The sequence below is a fragment of the Drosophila persimilis genome, unplaced genomic scaffold, assembly GCF_003286085.1.
Source record: "Drosophila persimilis strain 14011-0111.01,24,50 unplaced genomic scaffold, DperRS2 tig00000663-arrow-arrow-pilon, whole genome shotgun sequence".
NCBI classification, from domain to species: domain Eukaryota; kingdom Metazoa; phylum Arthropoda; class Insecta; order Diptera; family Drosophilidae; genus Drosophila; species Drosophila persimilis.
This window is the reverse complement of record NW_020825331.1, coordinates 205,453-218,374: the sequence shown is the minus strand read 5'-3', so window position 1 is coordinate 218,374 and position 12,922 is coordinate 205,453. Positions and strand designations below refer to the sequence as shown.

Sequence of the window (12,922 nt, the reverse complement as noted above, 5' to 3'; positions counted from 1 at the left end):
TTCCAGAACGTTTTTTTTATAAGCATATACATATACATACTTCTTATACACTAATCTAGACTAAATTTGAATAAATTCTGAATGAAACAAACTGGCATTGTAATTTGGTCGGGGTGGGGTGTCTTCTACTTCTGTTTCTGATTCTGTTTCGGTGGACTGCTTTTCTCAATTCTCGATTGGCCTTCTAGTTCTACTTGTTCTCCGTAATAATGCCGGCAGGGCCACATACGTAGAGCTGTTGCTCATCTCGGTCCCGGATGGGCGTGAAGCCGAGGTTGTCGGTGGGCACTCCGAACTGCTTAAGCTTGCACTCATAGGTCTCCAGGAGATCGTCGTGGGCCTTGCGGGCCTTGGCCACCTCGTAGCGCAGGTCGATGATGATCTTGTTCTTCTCGTCGATGATGTTGCCCACCCGTTCGTCTAGGCTGGTTAGTTTGTCGGCGAAATTGGGCGCGCAGGTGGCTATGGTCTCGTGCAGCACGATGCTGCGCTTCTCGTCCTCGCGCATCAGGGCAGCAATCTTGCGCTCCAGCAGCACATTCTTCAGGCCCGTCTTCTGCTGTAACTCCACAATGACGTCGTTGAAGCGCTCCTTGAGTGACTCCCGCTCGGCCACGAGCGAATCGTTGCGAAGGATCAGGGTCTCCGCTTCCCAGGTCAGGCCCTTCACCTTCTTCTCCAGCTTCGTGTTGCGGCTCTTGAGGCGGCTCAACTGCTGCTTGTCCCGTTCGTAGAACTCCAGCTTGCGGCGGAACTCGTTCAGCTGGATGTTGGCCTGCTCGAGGGGCTCTCGGAGGCGCTTGTTCTCCAGGGCCGTGTCCGCGGCGATGCGGTCGCTGCGCTCGGTCTGCTTGCGCAGCTGCTCCAGCTGCTCCTTCATGCTGCCGATGAGGGCCAGGTTGTTGAGGGTGATGTCATTGTAGTAGTTCTTCATGTCGTTGAAGGCCCCGTCGTGGTGGTCCTGCAGGTCCTTGATCTGCTGGTTCTTGCGCTCCTCCACCTCGAACATCTGGGTGCCGTAGAACAGGTCCAGCTTGGACTTCTGCTCCATCATCTTCTCTTCGTGCAGCATCTCGTTGTCCTTGCGCTCCCGATCGAAAGCTAGCCGCTGCTCCCTGAAATCGCGAGAGAGTAATCAGTACTGGATCAAGGAGCTGCGAAAGAGCGCACCCACAGTATTTTCTCGTTGAAGTGGGCCTCCATCTGGCGCAGCTGCATCTCGCCAACCTCCATGCGCTCGCGCAGAATGCGCCGCAGCTGGCGCTTGTCCTTCTGCAGCTCGGTCTCCTGCAGGATATGGTGCTCCTGGGCCAGTTTCAGCTGGGTCATCGCCTCCGCCCGCACCTCGCCCAGCTTGTTGTGGTTCTCGAACTGCAGATGCTTCATCTGCTGCATCACATGCTTGGTGTCGATGTCCGCCAGATCCTGCGTGGCCTCGATCTCCTTATCCTTCTGCTGCAGCTCATAGCGCGTCTCATCTGGGCATGGCATTAATTATAGATCTGGCTGGGGAGCGGGCTACCGCATACCGACTCACCCAACTGCTGGCGTGTGATCTCCCAGAAGGTGCGAATCTTGTCCCTCTCCAGCTGGAAGTAGTTTCGCTCCTCCCGCTCGCGATCCATCTCAGCCTTTAGGCGCAGGGAAAACGCCTCTAGCTGGTCGCGTGTCATCGCCGACGTGTCCACGCCATCGATGAGCACTGTGGTTTAGAGAGAGAGAGAGAGAGAAACGAAAGTTTGTGGAAGTTAGTTTAACCGCATATTTTGGGTGCCCAAGCCCATCTTTATGACAATTTAATGAGAACGGCACGCGCTCCCCTGTCTGCCGGTTTGCCCAGTGCCTGTCCGCATATGTGGCCCGGACCCAGACCCGGACCCGTGCAGACTGTGTTGTAATTGTTTTCTGTAATTGGCATCGTTGGCCGGCTGGTGCCAGGACTCGGACGAGGACGAAGACTCGGACTAGGAGCAGGAACAGGAACAGAACTAGCATTGGAAGCCAGGCATAGAAACAATTATGTGCGTTAGATGTCCAACGGAGAGGAGAGGAGACGGTGGACGGTGAAGGCAGAGTGCAGTGTGTGCTCTCACTCGTGGAAATTAAGTGGACAGTTTTTCCCTTTGGAATTTTTTTGGTTGCACTGCGTACTGGGCCTGTGCTTGGGCAATTACACTGTGCATCGGACATGTCCTGCTACTGCTCCTGCTCTCGCCTCTCCTCACGCAGATTATCGTTATTTACTAATTGTTTTGCTTGGCCTTTTTAAATTGCCCTGAATGACCAATGTCCACCATTCCATCCTGCCTCGGCCTCGGCCTCGTTCCGTACCCGTACTTGAACTCGTACCCTTCTCCGTCCTGCAGCACCCTGTACAGCCATTAATGTTCCGAAAATGAATTGCCAGGCAGACCTCGTTGCCTCGCCTGCTGCCTGTTGGAGCTGTCTCTCTTTATGGGAGCCTGGCTGTCTTTATGGGCGGAGACTTAAAGAGCTTTTGAGTGGAAATATTTGAAGAGCACGGAACTATTGGGTTGGCAACTGCCTCAGAAGATCTATTATGTTCTTCCAATGCCACACAGGAATGTGCAGTCTGTACATAAATAGATGGATATGTACATATATAGTTAATAAAAGGGAAGGACATCTCTGAAATATCTCTGAAATAAAGTAAAGATCGGACATTCTTCTGATAGTCTGAAGGTGTACTTGGCGGATATGTCGATTGAATGTCGATTAATAATACCTCGATTAAGGCTTATGCGTTTTTATGGATTTACGTCTTCTATCACATAATTACTTGATCACTTACCCGGCATCTTCTTGCCCTTCTTGCCCTTTTTCCCCTTTGGCGGCTGTAATTAAGAAAATATTGTACATTTTTAGTTAAATAAAATTTCATTAAATAAATAAATATTGTAAATATATGAAGAAAAATCGAAGGAAAAGGTGAGAGAAATAACCAATTTTGAAGATTATTCTGCTTGCTGAACTGCTTTCGAAACATTTCAATGGACTGCTTGCCAAAAGCGCTTTGATACTGATCTACTTATCGAATGATGCTGTGCACTGCTTGTCAAAGCGCAGGAGCCACAGGAGGTCGACTTTGACTTTGGGAGCTTCTTGGCCTTATATCTTCCCCTATCCTCCACATTTGTCAATGCAAATTCCATTAGGGGCTCCATGCGGCGTGGGGGTGGGTGCTGTGTGCTGCTGGCGTGGTGCACAATTGTCGTCTGGTGCTGCGACTCTACTGCTCCTGTTCTTCCGTGTGGCAACTATTTTTCGCACTTTAAATCCTTTAACAACATTTAATTCGATTCTCTCTCTCCCCCACTGGAGAAATACTCTGCCACTTCCCCTCCACTCCACTCTGTCTCTGTCTCTGCCAAGGCAAAGGCGAACCGAACCGAACCGAGCGCGCGACTGTAGAGAGAGAGACGGCGGCGGCGTCGCTTTAAATAATGTGATGGCGCGGCTTTCAAAACAATTTTGCAACAGCTGTTGGCTGTTGGCTTATTGCATATTTTATGGCTGCAAATTATTCAAAAATTTTCGAAGCCGCCTGCGCTGCGACCGCGCTGTCCACCGCTCTCTGTCCCTACTACATCCTCCTGCTGGTCCTCCTGCTCGTCGTTGGCCCAAAGGCGGAAAGTATATGTATATAAATACACAAGTACATGTACAGCAACGGCTATATGTATATACGTATAAACAAATGATCGAAAATAGACAACAAACGAGTGCATGCTGGTGGGGCCTCTGCCTGGAGGCGGAGTCGGGGTCTGAGCTGAGATTCAACTGAGACGCAACGGCGGATAGGGCCGGCGGACTCTGGGGCTGTAATAAATATACACCCACAAATGCATATACAGTATGCATTTTGTATGTGTCTGAGTCTGCAGCAACAGCCTGGCGTGGCATGAAAAATTGAATGCGCTGCAGCGGTAGTGGTAGTGGCAGTGTCAGTGGCAGCGACAGCGCAACTGAAACTGAAAGGAGCTCTCCATCTTCGATGGCCTTATCACGGACGCCATCAGAGGCCGAAGTAGTGGAATGGTAGATAAGGAGCAACTGCACTGCTTGCACTTGTCCAGTGCTTATTACACGAGGAGGCAGAAACAGTAAGCACAGCTGATTGCTGCTTGCCCACAGCTTGCTTTTTGAAGATCCTTTCTGCTGATCCTTTTTGTTGCTGTGATGATAGAGCAAAGGGAAAGGGAGATACGAATAGTTGGGAACGAAGAGCAGCTTCATGGTTTGTTTACTTTCCCATTGCTTTTTTCATGTGTTGTCTGAAGCTTAAATAACCAAAAATGCATTGCTTTCTGTATTGAACTGATTTCTACAACAGCTCCTTCTCGATTTACTGTTCGCGAATCGAATTGAAAGATCTGCCTGTTAAACACTTACCATTTTGCTGTTTCTTCTGCTGCTGCTTCAACTAAGACGTCTCTTTCACTGGGCCTGTTCTGCTGAGTCCACTGCAACTGCCTGCAATACTCTCCAAATAACGAAATAAACGTATCGATAAAACGGGGTTGCCCAGCACGTGCTTTGTATAAGAGGGTGGGGTGTGAGTAAAGTGCTGCCAGGCAACCAGAAAGAACACTGTGCTATAGATATGATAAGTTCTTGGCCCTACGAATTATTTGGAGTCGGTGTTCGAAACAAATTGTTTTATTACTGTTGACATTTCTCGCTTGGCTCTCTAGCTTTAGTTGTTCTCTTGTCATATGATATTATTATTTGAACATCTTGTGATTATGGGCAGCTTTCATCTTTGAATAAATGACTTGTTTAAATGTGCTTTTCGAGAGTTATTCTGTAAGAGCATTTCGGGATGGCACTCTTATCAATGTTCGGAGGTATTCCCAAATATCGGATGGCAAAGGACCAAGCGATTTGCAAGGGAGAGCATATTCCTGAAACTTGAAATTGAAAACAACGAACGGTGAATGGTGGTGACCCCGACAATTCGTTGGCCTCCACCCAGCCCTCTGCATACCGATACCAGTCTACAGTCGCCCCTACTCTGACTGAGACTCCGGAGAAGAGCTCCAGACCTGGCCAGACCAGACTCTCTTATCGCTGCCGTCGTATTCCGGAGCCAGTTGCCGTCTGCAGCTTAAACAAGCTGCTTTCTTGGGAGGAGGGTTACCACCCGCCCTGCTACCCCTGCTATTCTTATGTTCCTCCCTTGCTCTCCATGTGAATTTGTTCGTTTGTTTGTTCATTTTTCGGACTTTAAATGCGCTCTGGCATTGCAGTCTGCCGTTGACTGGTTAATTTGATGATTTTGTGAAATAAGATATAATCAGGAGACTGGAAATCTTTGCTCCCTCTCTCGCTCTCTCTCTCTCTCTCTCTATATATCAAAGCAAGAAACGGCTTTGAAAACTAAACTCTTCAACATTTTCGTCAAACGATCCCGACTGTGTGGCACCTTCCGTTTGGGCACCTATTTAGGGTTAAATTTCACTCCGAAAATTTATCCGGCCTAATTAATGTGTAAGGCCCAAGTGGGGACTGCCTGGGGCAGGGACTGGGGCTGTGTAAACAGAAGCCCAAAAGTGTGGAGTGTACGCAGTTGGGGGTGTTGGCATATTGCTGATTTTCTGGGCTCCCTGGTTAAATGCTTTAATTGAAATTAATAACCGCAGTCAGCAGTTGAGCAGTTGAGCAGTCAAGCAGTGGAGGCAGTCTGCTGGAGCTGTTGCTGGAGCGCATTCCCCTAAACGGAGAACCCCGTGGCTTCGGCATAGACGCCGAGAATTTTCAATTGTTTTCATTAAAAGTCAATTTTTGATACGCGAAGACGCTTCAGCGGCTAACTTCAACCCTTTCCGAGTGTCCTTTCGGTCCCGTTTTCAGTCCTTGTTTTGAGCCGCCCTCGCATAATTTCTGTTTCATTTTGATTCTGGCCAACGGCTGCGGTCGGTCATGCCCCATTGAGCTCCGTAACGGCTGTCAAGGGTCGCGGGAGGGAACGAAAAAGAGTGAGAAGGGTAGTGGTAGTGGGGAAGGCGTGGTGATTGAAACTGAAAGTATTTAAAATATGATTAGAAAATTTGCTTATCGAGGTCGAGGTGTGTCTTGTGCTATGTCTGTCCTCTTTAAAGAGAAATTTGCACTTACAGAAAATACAATATTTTTCTAACGAATTGTATTCTTGATCTATCAAGGCTATCGAATTACCCTTTCCTTCTTCTAGTCACACTATTCGTATCCCTTCCGCTCTACATTTAAGCTTATCTCTTAGTCTTGTTCTTTTTCCTCGCGGCTTCATCCTGCATTACGAGTATTCCTCATCATAATGTAATGCCATTTCTGTGAGTTAAAAAGAGGCAAAATAAAAGGTTGACGGGTGGGAAAAGTGGCTTAGCGGTTAGCGGGAAAAGGACGGGCTGACAGGCGGGGTTTCAGTGACGTTTTGTCCCCGAGTATTATTACGTAATTTGCGATAAATGTCATGCAGCATCATCCTTCTATTCGTATTCGTATAAGTCGTCTGTGTGTGTGCGTGTGTGTGTGTGTGGGAGTGTGAGAAATTTGTAGTAGTTTGTGAATGAAATGGAGGCAGGATATATAGGTAGTAAGGGCAGAGGGCGGAGGGACAGGGGGCGGTGCAGGCTCAGTGCTCATTGCGGTGGCAAAAGTTATTTGCTGTGTTATTTTCACAACAACTTCCGCTTTGGCGCAGAAACGGATATCCGGTCTCTGAGTGAGAGATGCAGATGGAGAAATAGATGGAGAAGGAGATGCAGATGCAGATGAAGAGGGGGGTAGGAGAGAGAGTTTGGGAAATTTGTTGTTGGTGCAGCTGCTTGGACTTGCTGTCTTGTCTGTTGTATGCCCCCAAAAACAGACCAGCCCCCGTCCCTTCGCCATATGCAGATTTTGCTTTTACAACTCTCGATCCAAACTTTGACTTGTGCATATATACACCCCCCATCCCCCATCCCCGTCTCCCCACTCCCAGTAGTCCACGCAATTTAAACTTTCTGATTAATTTTAATAAATATATTTTTGTCCTTTATTTGTAGAATTTGTTCGTTTACCATATATATATATATATATATATATATATAATTTTATATATATAATTTCCTTTGTGGTTGTATATATTCGTGTTTCGTTATTACATATATATAAGTTATACTTTATACTTTATGCGATTTATACTCGTAGATATATGTCCATACATATATTTATTTTCCTCTTCTTTGTTTTTTTTGTGGGAAGGGGGGAGGGGGTTTGGGATTATCGTGAACTTTGATTAAGCTTCAGTTTTGGGTAAAATGTTATTGAAGATCCTTAAATCTTTGCAGATCTGGTTTTTGTATTATGGTTTATCTTTATTTCGATCGATAAATAATCGATATTGGATCGATGATCATTATTTTAACTATAAATGAAGTCGCTTCACCGGCTATATACAATTTTGAGATGGTTTTTTTCTAATCAACTTTCTTATATATGTACATTCTTACACTAAAGAGAAACTGGGAGCAACAAAAAAGGCGTGTAACCAAGGGTTCGTACATCGTATAGTTATACTCCATATAGATATAGATCTAGATATCATCTCCAACAAAAACCATATATACAGAATGTCACACAAAACAATACTCTACTCTGGAATGCTTAAAGGAAATTTCATTTTCTATACGAATTTTCTATAGTTTGAATTTCTTTTTCTTATGCCTTTTGTTTGTTTTATTTTGAATGATATTTTATTCAGCTTTAGGTCTGCTAATAATGGCACATAATATTATTGTTGATTTTGGTTTTATTCCCATTTTGATATATGTAAGTACCAGTACCATATAGAGACACTGAGATTGGTTAGAGATACACAGACGCGTGTGTACGAGTATTTATGCATGTGTGTATGTGGGGGGTAGGTTGGGGGGTATTCATTATACATATACATCAATCATCTATCAAGCGCCCGCTGAGCATATGAACAACCTTCAATGGATTAAATTTCTATATATGTAATTTATTAATAATTTCCTCATCAGTTTTTACAAATGTTCTTTCCAGCTTTTCCCCTGGATATTACGCTTTATACAGGAACAGAAACAAACACTTTATATTTATCCGTGAATATATATGTACATATATATTTATATATATATGCATGTATCTATGTATATGTAGTATTTTATGTTCGGGTATATGTATATGTGGGGATGGCCAGTGGATAGATTTTTAGATGGTTTGGATGCTTGTTTGTGTCTAGATTTGGTTTTATTGTTATTATATAATTGCTGCACACACACACACACACACACACACACACACGAGACAGAGAAAGAGAGAGGAGCAGCTCTTAATTAAAATTGCAACAAATGAACAATGAGACAGTGTCAAAGGCTGCCTGCCCGCCGAACCCCGAACCCCGAACGCCAAACTGAGACAACTGTTGCACAATGACATCCCAAGCTCAAGCTCGAGATGAATCCAAATAAAATTTCAATTAAATCAATTCAAGCATGTGGCAAGGCATGCTGCAGTTAGCCAGAGTGAGCACCGCCTCCCCCTCCCCCGCCGGGGGTCAAATAAGGTCGAGACTGGGGTCCAGCGTCAAGTGTCCTTCGGCCGGGCTGCATTCTCAAGTGCTCCACATGCACATTGGACACATGCAACAACCTGAAGCAGCTGTAATTGAATTTCGGCTTTGCTGATTCTGGATTCTGCTCAGTTCTATTCTCTATTCTGCTCTGTTATGCTGCTGCTGCCGCTGCTCTGCACTGCTGGAGTGGCTTGTTATCTTGTATTTGTTTAATTTTATTTTGCTGGCAGTCATCCACTGATGGAAAGATTACTGCTGGAAGCCAAAGATGCAAGTGAAGGCGAGGCGGGGCGGCTGTTGCAGTTGCCGTTGCTGTTGCTGTTGAGCAGCTGTTGCTTGTCAGCCATTGAGACATTACAAAGCGAAGACCATTTACATGGATGCACACATACACACACACTCGCAGATGCAACCACTCACACATGCCCATTCATACACACACACACACACACGCACACAAACTCATTTCATTATTAAATCAAAAAAGTTGAGTAAATTTCAGCCAGCGCGTGTATGTATGTCCGTCTCCCTCTGCCACTGTCTGTCTCTTTCTGTGTGTGTAACAATTCAACTTGATTGCCATTTGTTTTTAGCGAGCTGCTGGGTCCTGCCCCCCCCTCCGCACCCCACTCCACACGGCCACCAATGCCACCAACAGCACTACATGCGGCAAATGTTTTGCGGCCAACACACGCACACAAGTACATGCACCATCGCCATGCCATCCCACATCCAACATCCCTCTCCAGAGAAGTAAGCGGTGTATTCAATTAAACTTCCGTCAAACATGAAGCATCCTCTGGCACACCCACACCACCACCCAGCCACCGTTTCAGGGCTGCCTTGAGGTTATAAAATAAACATGTTGCCACACACAAAATTTAAATAGATACAAGTTTGCTGCCACACTGCATAACACGGAGAAGCCGCAGTGGAACAGAAAAAAGAAAGGCAACAAAAAAGAAAAGAAAAAGAATCGCTCAAAGATGATGAAGCAAGTGGATATAAGCAGCAGGATATAAGAATGTAAGCCAGGAGATGCTCTTTAGCCAAGAGGTAAAAAGTACTACGAAAAATATGCCACGAAGGGGGATACATCGATAGAAATGAAGTGAAAACGATATATTCAGAGGGATAGAAATAAGATGGTAATAAGATTGCCATAGATCCGGAGTCACAGACACAGGAGGATAGCAAGGATGGAAGTCTTGCTTCTTGAAAATTTCTATAGGCGAGGAAGTCCCTAAAGAGAGAAAGATTGAGATATAGAGAAATCAAAGACATAAAAATCTGATCTATCATATATGTATGTATGTATGTATGTATGTATGTATGCCCCCACTCCGATTCGTTTTGGCTTTATATACCCACAAATTGGGAATGTGGAAAGAGTATCAAAAGCGGGGGATCTCCATTAAGAACCTTTTCTCCATCTCCATGCCTCATATTCTCCTCTTTCCCAAAACAAAAGCAACTTAAAGACAGCAGGCACAACATAACACAGCACAACAAAACACAACACAACATAAGTATGATAAAAAGGGGGGAATGCGAAATTAAAATACAATTTAAAAGCATCAAATAGAGCAATTAAGCGGTGGTCCGCCATCCATTCCCCCACCCGACACACTTGCCACTAGAGAAGGAACTCCTTTTTGCCACTCGCTTACACTCGCAACATGGGCACTGTGCCGCACAAAAGTAGGCAACACGCACGGGGATACGGGGATACTGGCATACTCGTGGCATGCTCTCGAAACTTGATTACAAGTGTCGCGGAAAGCCCCAAAAAACAACTCGAAAGCGGCTCCATAACCATAATATGTAACTGAGTATGAGTATGGGCACATATGTATGAGTATTTGGCTGTGTGTGAGTGTCTATGTATGGGTGCTTGGGTGCTATTATTGCTCGAACATGTGTGCATGTATGTACGCGTATGATGTGGCAAGTAGTCGTATTTGTTGTGATATTCACGGCATACAACAATGGGACAACAAGAGCAGTACAAAAGAGCTGCGAGCTAGCAGGCAGCAGCCAAGTGGCAGCAACAGAAGAGCAATACAGCAAATGTAGCAACAACTACACACAATAGAAGTATCAGGCAATACAGAGATGAGGCCAAAAGGCCCTGCAGGGGCAGCAGCAATGGAAGTTGCAACAGAAACAGCAGAAATACTATCAGTTAGAAGTGGCAACAGCAACATCTTCCATGAAACTACTGTAAAATGCCCTTTGGCGAAAGAGCATTCATTGGAAATGTATCATGTGATCCAAGTAAAGTGAGTCTGAGTATTCTTTATCGAAGAGCAGAGCAGTCCAGAGCACGCCTCGCCTATAAGTTCTAGCTTTTAGCCACCTGCCGAAGTGTGATCTTGATCAAACTGACAATTTCTGTAGACCTGTAGACATGGATGGGTATTCGCCAACAGCCACGTTATCAGCACTACCAAAAATTTGATACACCAACGATTTACAGTACCAATATTACCATCATCATCAATTGTATACAGGAGCGATTGGAGTATCAGCAAAGGAAAGAGCAGCAGCAGTAGCAGCAGTAGCAGCAGAAATAATAACAACAACAACAAAAATGAGAGTTACCCCAGAACTACACCAACACAAACAACACCATAAGCTACACAACGAGATACACCAACGACAACCACAATAAAAGTGTTGCAGGCGCTTCACTAGTTCCCGATGCTGCTGCTGCTGCTGCTGCTGCTGTTGTTGGCTGCCGTCGTCGTCTATGTAATTTGAAACACTTGTGTCAACGTGCCCCCCCCCCCCCCCCCCCCCCAAAAAAAAAAAAACCCACTCCACCCTCACTCCCTCTGCATGTTGCCGTTGACATGTTTCTTTGGGTTGTTGCTGCTTTCTTCTGCTGCTGCTGCTGCTGCTGCGGTTGTCAGCGTCTTATTATCATCATCAGTGGCAGCTTTTGGCGGTTTTGTATATTTGCTGCCTCTCAGGAGGGGGTAGGAGAGGCAGTGCTTTTTTCTTTAGCTGCAAGTTCTTGAAGAGAGCTGGAGCCACTGAGATGGGGCAGGCACTGAGACGGTGGGGTTCTGCTGCTGTTCTGTTCCTGCTGCTGCTGCTTACAATGAAATTCACTTTGCCAAAAAGTTTTCATTTCATTAAAAAGTGGCCCAAGCATACAAACAGACATGTGTACATATACGTGTGTATACATATGCATCTATGTATGTAGGTGTGTATATTTGTGTGTGGTTAACTGACATGCAAGTAATTCATCAAAAGCAAAATGCAACCAACAAAACTGACAGCAGTTGCAGAGTGTATCTGTGTCCGCAACTTGTGCCCTGTGCCTTTGGCTCTGCCACAGCTGCAACACCCACTCGGAACACAGACACACGCACACACAGATAAACTCTCTCACCCACACAGCTGCAAAGACAAGTCTACGAACTGGCTAAAGATGTTGCCTGAGCTTCAGAGCAAGAACCACAAAAAAAAAAAACAACAAAAACCAAATAAAAAGAAAAAAACCAAAAGTTTGACGAACACCAAGATATAGTTGCTCAGAGGGGACGACAGAGGGCATGGTGTGGTAAGATGTGGCATGGTGTGTGGTCCTGGCTTAAGGGGCTTAAGGGGTTAACAGTGTGTGCAAATAATTTGCATAAACATGCGAAATTTAATTATTTCAGAGCAACTCGAAAGCGGAAGCAGGAGACAAATGGAGGCAACCACAATTATTAAATCCTTCAAAAGTGGATTACAACGGACATGGAAAATGTGCCCATGTGTGGGAAGGGGTCGAGTTATGTTCGAGACTTCCCCCCATACTCTAGGGCATGTCAGAAGGTTTTTATAAAGTTTTCTTTCCAATGGTTTCCATTCCCTCCTAGAGACCCTCTCCAATGAACCTTCCATTTCGGCCTCTTTCCAATGGTAACCCCCCTTAAGATCCTCTCCAATGAACCATCTGTTTAATACTACCCTACTCCACCATCCCCATTCCCCGTTCCCCATTCAACCCACCTTCCTGAAGAAATCCCCTTCTGTACTTGATGGAATGTCAATCAAACTTAACAAATGAACAAAAATCTGCACAAAAAACAAAAAAGAAAAGAATTTGCTTTCAAATCAAAAGTTTTTTGTTTTGTTTTCTTCTGTATTTGTTGTGTAATTCCGTTTTGGTTTGTGATATTAATTGACCTTTTTGGAAAGTTATTTGGATGTGCAAAAAATGTGTTTCGGCAGTTGGAAATTTTACGGCAAAAAAGATTTAATGAGAAAACCAAGAAAAATAAAAAAAAAAAAAAAAAACAAAAAAAGAGAAAAAGGAAAATGAAATTCATGTTTTGAGGCCTT

The 12,922-nt window shown here is 45.0% G+C and overlaps 1 protein-coding gene across 1 annotated transcript; it reads right to left on the bottom strand.

Annotated features, from left to right (window-relative positions):
- Positions 1–4,644, bottom strand: LOC6599320 (dynein regulatory complex subunit 4). The gene is made up of 5 exons (XM_002024527.2): positions 4,414–4,644; positions 2,813–2,855; positions 1,538–1,702; positions 1,175–1,478; positions 1–1,115 (listed from the first exon to the last, which is right to left on the bottom strand). The coding sequence occupies exons 1-5, from the start codon at positions 4,414–4,416 to the stop codon at positions 191–193; spliced, it is 1,440 nt and encodes a 479-aa protein (XP_002024563.2). The 5' UTR covers positions 4,417–4,644; the 3' UTR covers positions 1–190.
- Between the last annotated feature and the right edge of the window lie 8,278 nt (positions 4,645–12,922).